The sequence below is a fragment of the Typha angustifolia genome, chromosome 8 (assembly GCF_048772165.1).
Source record: "Typha angustifolia cultivar Huaian chromosome 8, ASM4877216v1, whole genome shotgun sequence".
Lineage (NCBI taxonomy): Eukaryota > Viridiplantae > Streptophyta > Magnoliopsida > Poales > Typhaceae > Typha > Typha angustifolia.
The window spans coordinates 12,144,933-12,155,524 of record NC_133246.1 but is presented as its reverse complement, the minus strand read 5'-3'; the positions used below and the strand labels follow the sequence as shown (position 1 = coordinate 12,155,524).

Below are 10,592 nucleotides of genomic sequence, written 5' to 3'. Positions count from 1 at the left end.
TTCGTCTTGACATTTTTTTTCTACTATATTTTCCTTAAAATTTCAAGGTTTTCTTAGGGGGTATGTATTCAAATAAACTTAAGTGTTTTTTTAATTAGGATATTGTCTCGTTGGCAGTTCTCTCCTATGTGGGAAGAAAGAGAAATCTAAATTTATAGATTTTTTAAATCTGTTTACTAAATAATATTAAGTAAAAAAATCATCAGACACTGACACATGTATGAACTGACAAAGCTCTGATCGTAAAATAAATCCACTAGCTTTCTTGCATAATTACGAGAACATCTCATATACATTCATAACCGGTAGATCCATGCAACCACAGAGACTAACTTAATCTCCAATTCCACAAGATGTTCCTGCAAAAGATAATACCTCACAATTTAGTGTTGCTTGAAAATTTTACAACTGATTGAGCTTCACTACCACTTATGAGATCTTGAATTATGAAAACTGAAACAATACATCCGTGTGACATATACCTTCCTCTTTGAGGTGAGACATCGTTCTTCTTCCCTTCTGTTATATATTTACTCATCTATGTTTTCCTTTATTCCGCTGCTGCTACTCTAGTTTACCAAAATTGTATCGCCGAAAGGGTTGGAAAAGAAAAAAAAAATACGCTGCTCATTTCCTCTTCTGCCTCTTAAAGTATACACCAACCTGCAATGGTTATCTCTTGTCATTAAATATTTCGAGGAATAACTCATATTTGGTACTGAGCACATTGTAAGTATTAAACATATGAAACATCAGCACTTAAGTCCAAGCAAAGCAATATGGTAGAAGTAGAAGTTATACGCAGAGAAGAAAACATTTACTTGTTTTTTTAATAATAAGCACATGGCAGACTTTCTGTTACGATGCAATCCTGATACTCACGTAGTAAGAATGCCAAACTTTAGTAGTCATACACCTGAGCTGCACCATTCTTGCAAAGTTGGTGTTGCTACTCCGATGTTTTGCATGTCTCTGATATTTGCTGGTTCAAGATAATTTGAAATCATAAATTATTCAGAAGACCAAAAGTTATAAGGAACTCAGGTTAAATCCTGGTCAACAAGTTATCAAAGCAAACAAATGAATAAATAAGTCCATCAATGCAACTTCTTCGGTTCTAGTATATTATTGGCAACATCCAGGTTCACATCATTATTCCAAATAACTCAACTAGAAGTTCAAAAGATCCCAGTAAAAGACCATTTGATTTGAAAACTTTGCCTACCACTGACTTCCTTACATAGGCCAAAGTCCTAATCAGGAATTATTCTGAAGCATGGAAATGGATCACATGGCTGATTCAAAATACTTAGGACTGAATGCTATTTCTGCTGCCTTTGTGTGATACACTTATGTAAATTCAGAATCTTTTCACCGTAAAGCCTCTAATATAGATATTCAAAACTCACAATACCCAACATGTTGTACCAAAGCTAGAGCCAGAGTAGACTTGTCACTCCAGTGAAGCTAGAGAAGTGCTACTGCAGCCATGAGCAGTTTCATTGCTACTAGTATGGCTAATGCTCTTAACCAAAATTTAGTTTGTAGTTATTTGTTACGACAGCCCAGTGCTGGCTACAAGTACTCAAATCACAAACCCATGTGATTCAAGAGGAATAGTGCTAGATTTGCTTAATATCTGATTAACATGTTTTCAATCACCTGACAACATGGAAAAAAATAATTAATAGCATAAGAAAAAAATGAGAGGAGCATGAGAACTTACAGAGATGAACTTCAGGTGTAGCAGCAGCCGTCGCATCAACAAGAACAGTAACATATTTATAGTCCAGTGCCACTGCATCAAAGACAGTTTGTCGAATACAGTTTGGCGTTTGAACACCTGTAGAATAAGAAAAATAATGAAAATTAATTACTTAATAATGCTCCTAACAGAGAAAATAAAACCCAACAGTCCTAGAGAGACCCAAAGCTTCTTTTAAGCATGACTTCTACCAATATGATAAAATCATAGTACAACCAGCAAGACTTATTGCAGCTATTCTACAAGTCTTCTAATAAAAGGTGGTAGGATGCAGCAATGAAAGAAACTAAATCAAACCCTGTTCAGTTCCAATAAGTACCAAATAGCAAAGGTGCACCCTCACCTCTCTTTTTGGTGGGCGAAATTTTTTCTTATAATTCTTTCTCTATCCTACAAAGCTTTATACAAACCTCAATTCAGAGTTCATATTTAGAAAACACAAGTTAACTAATATATCATTGTCAGAGTTCATATTTCTAAGTGACATGCTACTATAGTTAGCCTCTAATTGACACCGCTGGGGCGCGGAGGAAAAAGCAAAGGTGAGCAAGAATCAGGTAATGAAGCCAAATGACATGGTCGGTCTATACATAGATTAAGCATAATGACCGAGGAGCTTAACATTATCAGGTACTTATAAATTATACATCAATTATACAATTTTAGTGCTAGTTCTCACCTACGACAACCAAGCTCTTGATTCCAGAACCCTTGAGAAGAGAATCAAGGTGTGTGGCAAAAAATGCACTAAAGCGTGTCTTGACCAACTTATACTCCCCTTCTCTAATTGTAAGGTCATCAACCAGTTCTGCACCTTCAGAACCCTTCATAGTTGGTCCTCTACAATTGGCATAGAAGTGCTTGCGGAAGAGTTCTACATCTCTTCCTAAAGAGTCGTGCTCTCTAACAACCTGCATTTTCAACCCTTTATTAGTAGCTGCACCTTTGTGTGAATAAAAAAGATATGCCAATCCATTCATCCTTAAGAATTTGAAGGACAATTTGTTTATCAGAACTGTAAACCGTTGAGGTTTATGAGGATGGAAATTCTTTATTGTTGGGTTCAGTAAGAATGTCTTGCATAACTAAAGCTAGAGATAATTATTGAGTGTAAACAGTACAAAGCTTAAGCAAGATCAGTAAGAATCACTCTAAAGATGATAAAGGATCATACTATAAAGTAAAAACTACATATAATGAAACAAATTCGGATATAAAATGTTGACATGTACATGTATGTATATTGTGTATGCTACGTCTAACACCCTAGAATATCAAACTAACATGAGAATCAAACTAACATGAAACATAATCCCAACCAAATACAGATCCAAATTAATGTACTCTCATCATCACCACTAATGTTGCGTAGTCCCAATTAGAAATCCTCAATGCAAAGACATCAACTTAGCCTCCTATAATATCTCTTCTCGAATTGAGTAGTCCCACATTGAAAACTATTCTCTGCTATCATTTCACCAAAAATGCCATCTTCATTTACATTAGATCAGTAATCCTCAATCTTCTATATTCCTTTCTTATAGAGGCGACTCCCCTAACCCAAATTCTACTCCATCCCAACGAAAATAAAATCGAAAACCATAATAATTAGGAAACCTCATTTAAGGAAGTTCTAAATATATTTCCTTACTTTTAGTATTTCCTCCTGCTAGCAGTAGTAATTCCCCTCCGTAACGAATTGTAAATTCCCTATACGACATTACATTGATCTACCAATTACCGTTGCTTCAAGCAATCAGTGGGGGGTCTAATCCCCCCAAAGTGGTCAACTCTCATAAAATATTCCAAACAACCACTGTGAGCAATAATTGATCTGTTCCAACCTCAAAACCAAACCCACAAAAGGAAGTAGCAAAAGGAGCAATCTTGCAATTGCAACTAACCCAAATCACAAGAACGCCGCGATCTCTAGCAACCGAGACGGCCTTTGCGACGGACGATACGATCGCTTTACCCCCCGCCACGAGCACCGGGCTTCCCATTTCCGGCAACACGAAATCTTTCTGGAAATTTAAAAAGAAAGAATACGGAAAAGATCACACCAACTACAAATTTCATCAACGGACTGGGAACAATCCATCCAAAGAGACCACCTTTACCTGCATATCGATCACGAGAAGCGCCGTCTCGTTCCACTTCGCACCGGCCATAGCGTCCGCCTTCTTCTCTGGCTTCCTCTCTTGCCCTCGAACCCCCGTTCGCATGTAGTGGAGGAGACCTTTATCCAGGAATAAGAGGAACAGAAGAAGAGAAGCTAATAGAGTGAGATGTGATGTCATAAATTATTCCAAGGATTTATCCGTAGAATAAAAATTGGGGACCTCAGTGTAAAATTCCAAGGGAAAAAAAGAAAAAGATGGGTCGAGTATAATAAATTCTTCGCTTAAAAAGTCTTGGATCGATGGAAGAGATGTTAATTAAGGTAGATTGGGATATTTATTCGAGATTTATTCGAGAATAAAATTTTGGAAGTAGCGATAGTGATGGGTCAACTAACTCCACCAGATTATGGAACATTGTCAAAGATTGCATGGAATAATAAGAATCTTTAATCTTTCCTTTTGTTTTTCTAAATACTTTAAATGATTTTTTCCCTTTATGAACTGTTAACTAACTCTGTTTCTTCTTAAGTCTTTCCTTTTATTTCTGTAAGAATATATACTAGATATGATTAATTGCAAAAAGAATATTTAATGATTTGGTTTATGATGAATGAGATATTTTTAGAGCATTTTAGAGATTTTGTTTGAAAGGTAGAATAATAAGTGAATTACACATTATATCTCTGTGGTATTTCTAAAAATTAAACCATCCTTTTTAAAACTTTGATTTGTATCACTTTGTTCTATTTGTTTCAAAGTTTAAAAGAGCTATTAAATTACTAAAGTACTCATGTGATATTAATTATTGTTATTGCTTGATTAGCTATAGATATCTCCTATCTATGTTTTTTTTAATATGATTGAGATATCATGAATATTAAGTAGATTTGAGCATTCTTCGGGTTGAGTTGAGCCGGATCAAATTTAGGTCAAGCTTAACTCTAAGCCCGACTTATAATAATAATAATTTTTTTTTCAAGCCCGAGCCCACCATATATGACTATACGATTCAATAATGACCCATTGACTCCGTCAAATAATTGAGTTGTGTGGAGCTTTAGCTCAACTTGCTCCACGAACAATAAAAGATTATAACTAAATAAACGGTAACATACCCAAATACAATTATATATTAAATCTTGGTTATAAATAATTTAGACATAAATTTTTTAATATATATTATACTAATTATATCGGGTTGAGTCATTAGAGTTGTTATCAAGCCCAAGTGAACGAGACCCTCTTACGTTCGTATGCCCCTTTGAGTTATGTTGTATTATTATTGGGTGCGTTTGAACGCGCCTCGATAGCGTTTGAACGCGATGCGAAAAAATCTCAAATCTAAACCTGCCTATAAATACTAAATTGTGTTTTTAGGGTTTGGTAGTTGGAAGAACATTTATGACGGTGAGCCATCATTGTATTGAGAGTGATTGGAGTTGTTAAATTCTTTGCAAGTAAAGAATTTGCAAAGTAAAGAAGATTGCTTCGCTCGTGGATGTAGGCATATTGCCGAACCACATAAATATTGTCTCCCTCTTTCTCTATTGTCTCTATTACTTTTATTTTAGAGATTACTTGCATTAGGATGTTTAATCCGTGATTAGAATTTGTTTATTGCTATTCTATCATCATTAACACCTATTGAAGTTTTTCTCAAAACTTAGATTTGTTTTCCATCACTATTCCTCTTTGTCATATTTTGGGGTGAAGGTTTTGCTTCCGCTTGCTTCACCCATTTTGGTATTTGCACAACAATATTAATTATCCTTATTCTTTGATCAGCTATGAATATTTTCTATAATATGATTGAGATATCATGAATATAAAGTAGACCGGAGCATTCTTCAAATCGGATCGAGTCGAGCCGAATCAAATTTAGGTCAAGCCTAACTCTAAGCCCAACTTATAATAATAATATGTATATTGTTTTTAAGCCCAAGCCCATCATATATGACTATTCGATTCAATGATGACCCATTGACTCGTCAAATAATTGAGTTTCGTGGCGCTTCGGCTCAACCCGCTCCACGAACAATAACAAATCATAGCTAAATAAATGTTATCATACCCAAATACAATTATATATTAAATCTTGGTTATAAATAATTTAGGCATAAATTTTTTAATATATATATAATACTAATTATATCGGGTTGAGTCATTAGAGTTGTTATCAAACCCAAGCTACCCAACTCATTCTCAGGTTCAAATATGAAGGGAGGTACATAGTGATTTGTGATACAGAGATGGTAGCTAAATTTGAGGCATAAAAAGGCATTTGGTTGCATGTTTAAAGAATGAGAAATTGTGAGTAAATTTGATTGAAGGAGAAAGATAATTCAGATAGTTTGAGGTCCATTAGGGAAGGAGTAACCCACCTAGAGCTTCTTTTCAGATACTTTTGGTACTCATTCCATTTTAATTTGAACGGGAAATTGTATCAGTTTCACATCATTTAAATACAAATAGTTTAATTTTCGATGTAACCAGTTACATACTCTGTTCATAAATGACAGCATTTGCTTGGATGCAAACATACAAATTAACAGTCTGAAAATTCTTTATTCAGAACAAGGGTACTACCACACTTTCAGCGAAACAAATTGCGACGCGACAAAGAGAACAGATTATTTAGAGGAAGGAGATGAATTTTAGGGCCACAATGACTGCATTTTCTGCAGCCAAGGTAGCAAAATTGTTAGCCTCATTCGACAACGCAGAGCCGCCACCAGCAAGATCAGACAGAGCTCTTATAGCTATGAAAGGAGTTTGTAGCTGCAGGCAAACAAGTGCAACTGCTGCACTCTCCATGTCAATTGGAGACACATTGAAATTGGATCTTAAGAACTGTCTATATGCTGCATTGTCCACAAAAACATTGGCACTGCATCCCTTTTCCACCCTCACAACCATTGGATTCCTTTCTAAGCATGTGTTAGCATCTGCACACTTCTGTAATTCCATGCCCTACAAAGAATAATCACGCGAAAAAAAATATATATCAATAGAGCTATGTCTGATCAATAGAGCTGAATTGATGTCAAATAGACAAGCCTACTTCATATCCTTTTCAATTGCATTCTAAATGAGTTCTCAATTAGAATGGTCATATACTAGAATGCAAAAATACTAGGAAATATTGGAAGATATCATTTATGAAATCTAGTTAATAAATCAATCTCTATAAACAGAATCTGTGAAGATAAGACAGAAAGTTCATATCAGCAATGAATCTCAGAAATAATCATATTTATCACCTTTAATTTCTCTGCGAGTGCATAATAATGCTTGTCAGTAGGAACCCATAAGGCATGCTGTCTGACTTCTGGCACTCCATTTTCAGGAAAGATCTCCTCTGGCTGATACCATACACTGTTCAATAGATTTTCAGACTTGCCATACCTGTTTGCATCATAGTCTGAAAAATTAAGATGGCCAACTTTTCTTGTGTAGTCACCTGAGGATTCCAATGCTAGTTCATCCTCAGCCCCATCACCATATCTCTAACAAAACAAAGATTGGAAACTAAAATATCAAGAATCGAAGCGAAAAAATCTTTAGTAACATTCAAGATAGACTTATGTATCTATCTATATATATATATATATATGAATACTAATTTGAATGTAATGAGAATAGGATGGATGCATACTTGCCAATACCATAACCCTGTATGACCCCAGTATAGAGGAATGGTTACATCTCCAATCTGGAGGTCTGGATTCGCATTTCCTGCAACTCCAAAGTGCACCACTCCTTTGACATCAAAGAGGCTTAGTAGAAGCTGAGTGGTTAAGCCAGCATTAAGCTGCAATTATGCATTTGAGGAGATAAAAACAAAGGTTAGAGTCCTCATCTTATCATTGTCGAATGCAAGTTTAAGGGATAAGATTACCAAAAAAAGGCGTTAATTACCATGCCCAATCCTGTCATTACAACAATAACCTTCTCCTTGCCGATGCTTCCAAAGCGGAATCTTTTGCCTTCACATAACAATTGCAAGAACAAAGCATATTATTCATCTATTTTCTTTTGTCTTAATGTAAAAGTCTATCCATTAATTAGAAAACTTGAAAGATACGAAGATAACCACAAGCAAGTCAAAAAAGAATAGCTAGCTCATTGCGTGTACATTACATTGGTCAAAATTCACCCATCACTACCACCTTAGCTTTCCAAGTACACAATAGGTGAGTTCCACACATTGGCTTAAATTCCAATTAAATTCCAGGCATTCTGTCAACTTAAGCTTTTAAAAAGAAATAGACTAGTTTGGTACTATTGACTAGTTTTATCTACCAAAAAAATAAAAAAGAGAAAAACTCTCATTGTTTTAAAGAAAAAAAGAAAAAGAAAAAGAAAGAGGAAAGAACAACATGATCATCTCTCACCTCCAACATCTAAGTGAGGCATAAACTTATTCTGGACAAAGCTTGAGGAGTTGAGAAGAGGGTTCATCTCAAAGGAGTTTGGCACAATTACACCCAAGAAGGGTCCTCTCTTGTTCATTTGCCATACTTTCTTCAAAGTTCTCACTGGTGTAGCCCCATCAGTGACTACCCCCATCAGAACCACAAGGCAAACCAAGATCACAAACTTCTTCATCATGGCTCTCATCATCTCTCCCTTGGAGTTTCTAACCCAAGACTCCTTCTTTTTCTTTTTTCTCCGAAAGAGAGAGATGGGTGGAGAGTTTGTACGCAAGGAAACTTTATATATAGAGAGACAGACTGAAGTTGATCAATGTGAAGAGACTTTATATATAGAGAGACAGACTGAAGTTGATCAATGTGAAGGCTTTAAGATATGCTTTCGATATGCTTGAGATCGATGTCTTTATTATTTGGCCTGAAAGAAAAATCTAACGTTTACAAATGAATCACATTTTTCTTGATTATAATAGGTGCCAAGCAGCAAATCTGAGATCTTGGACTTAGGTGTATCACCTATCCTTCAATAGTAGGTGGCTCAAGAATGAGGACAATTCAAGAGCATCATGCTGAGGACCAAATCAAACAAAACCCAATCATTTTCACTTTCTCCATTTGGGGATGTTCCTTGGTCTAAGTTTTGGGACATTAAAAATATTTTAAGATCTCCCGAGATGTTGAGTTGGATGAAACGTAGCCGTACATTAGTTTCAAAATATGGTTGCAAGGTCAAATGGAGAGGGTTGGAGAATGAGCATCTTTAGGAACCAATTGATACATTATTCTCCTCTCTCTCTCTCTCTCTCTCTCTCTCTCTCTCTCCTACCATCAACCAAACATTTGTGCTCAACTTTTTCTTTCCTCTTAATTATCTATCTCTTATTTTTACCGGTAGAAATCTTTTCACATTTGATAATCATGTTCTAAGAACAATGTGTATAACATGTGGAGACCAAGTTTTTTCTCAAGATTTTCATGCATCCTTGGCTATTTTATAAATGAGAGTGAAACAACTAAACATGATGCTTTATCTCGTTATCACTAACTGATTTATAAACGATTTTTATTTTCAACTTCATATATAAATAACCACACACGTTCATTTATAGATTTCATATATACTTGTATTCTAGCTTTTTAATATGAATATGTTACTCTGACGAGCAAGGGAGGATTAATAGAGGATTGTTCTTATCTAGAGAAATCATATCTCATAATTCTGGTACTAATTAAAAATTTAAAATAATAATTTGCCACAAGAAACTTTTTTAATTGTCGCATTGATTGTCAACTCTCTGTGGCAACTTTGGAAGCACAGAAATACAACAAATTTTAACTCGCCCTCCTATCCCGCCTACACTTGTTGGCGCGCTATTATCACTATGATTATGAACTATTTTTATTTGAACAAAAAGTCTTAGCAAAAGAACGTTCCCATCCCTACTCATCCAATGGTCATTACCTTCACAGCTTTGGGTTAAGCGCAGCCGTAATGGCTATTTTGACTCGATCAATGGTGAAGGTGGAAGAGGGTGGCTTTTCAAATACTCCAATATAGATATTATTTTAGCAAGTGGAGCACCCGTCAAATGTGAATCTGCATTGTTTATTTACTAAAGCCTGAGCAGCTTAGGAGGCGCTGGAACAAGCCCAAAGTCTCAACATCCAGAATTTGATGATGAAGATAGACTCAACAACTAATCTTACTTCTTGAGAAGGGGGATGGCAACCAGATCATCAGGAACCTTATCAAAGATATTCAACACTTAATTAGCTCTTCTAAAAGAGTGACGATTAATCACATTTTTAGGGAAGCAAATTCTATCGCTAACTGGCTAGCTAATCATTCTAGGTTAACTGCTTCACATTCATATTATGCCGTGATACTACTCTTCGCTCGGGGTGTAATTATTTTTGGGCGTCTTGCCTTCTCTCTTTAATGCAATTTTAATCATTAAAAAAATGTCTGATACTGCCCTTTAATGGGTATTAAAACTGGTACAGAAGTGTTGAATGTACTAATCAAAAACAACTTTCTTAGGGACCATTCTTTCCATAAAAGGAAAGAGTCACTAATAAAATAATTGAACTTTATTTTCTAGCTATTAAGTATGCTTGGTTGCTGGATTGGATAAGTTTAGTAGACTTATTCTAAGGGAGTAACATATTCTCAGGATTACTAATTCGGAATCACATCCCAAAAAGAAGAGATATAACATCCCACTTATTGTACTTTAATTTTATATTAACTTATCTAATCCTATTTAATAT

The 10,592-nt window shown here is 35.3% G+C and overlaps 2 protein-coding genes across 3 annotated transcripts; both read right to left on the bottom strand.

Moving 5' to 3' along the window:
- Positions 1-153: 153 nt before the first annotated feature.
- LOC140765365 (probable inactive nicotinamidase At3g16190) lies at positions 154-4,052 on the bottom strand. Of its 2 annotated transcripts, none has more exons than XM_073104419.1 (7): positions 3,886-4,052; positions 3,670-3,789; positions 2,445-2,676; positions 1,727-1,843; positions 822-982; positions 483-663; positions 154-359 (listed from the first exon to the last, which is right to left on the bottom strand). In XM_073104419.1, exons 1-5 carry the CDS (start codon positions 3,988-3,990, stop codon positions 909-911), a joined length of 648 nt encoding a protein of 215 aa, XP_072960520.1. In that variant the 5' UTR covers positions 3,991-4,052; the 3' UTR covers positions 154-359; positions 483-663; positions 822-908. The 2 variants fall into 2 exon arrangements, with proteins under 2 accessions (XP_072960520.1, XP_072960517.1); XM_073104416.1 differs by having other exon boundaries at positions 883-982; positions 3,886-4,049.
- Positions 4,053-6,427: 2,375 nt separating this feature from the next.
- LOC140765448 (bark storage protein A) lies at positions 6,428-8,684 on the bottom strand. Its single transcript, XM_073104545.1, has 5 exons — positions 8,283-8,684; positions 7,807-7,874; positions 7,544-7,699; positions 7,149-7,394; positions 6,428-6,858 (listed from the first exon to the last, which is right to left on the bottom strand). The coding sequence occupies exons 1-5, from the start codon at positions 8,509-8,511 to the stop codon at positions 6,523-6,525; spliced, it is 1,035 nt and encodes a 344-aa protein (XP_072960646.1). The 5' UTR covers positions 8,512-8,684; the 3' UTR covers positions 6,428-6,522.
- Positions 8,685-10,592: the final 1,908 nt, after the last annotated feature.

Bases quoted from the DNA above. Each gene is read 5' to 3' on its own strand.
- LOC140765448 (XM_073104545.1), bottom strand. From the start codon at position 8,511: ATGATGAGAGCCATGATGAAGAAGTTTGTGATCTTGGTTTGCCTTGTG. The intron at 7,700-7,806 runs GTAATTAACGCC...GCATAATTGCAG, and splicing joins TAATGACAGGATTGGGCATG to CTTAATGCTGGCTTAACCAC. The intron at 7,395-7,543 runs GTATGCATCCAT...TTGTTTTGTTAG, and splicing joins CAGGGTTATGGTATTGGCAA to AGATATGGTGATGGGGCTGA.
- LOC140765365 (XM_073104419.1), bottom strand. From the start codon at position 3,990: ATGCGAACGGGGGTTCGAGGGCAAGAGAGGAAGCCAGAGAAGAAGGCG. The intron at 1,844-2,444 runs GTGAGAACTAGC...CTTATTCTACAG, and splicing joins CAAGAGCTTGGTTGTCGTAG to GTGTTCAAACGCCAAACTGT. The intron at 983-1,726 runs GTAAGTTCTCAT...ATCTTGAACCAG, and splicing joins TACACCTGAAGTTCATCTCT to CAAATATCAGAGACATGCAA.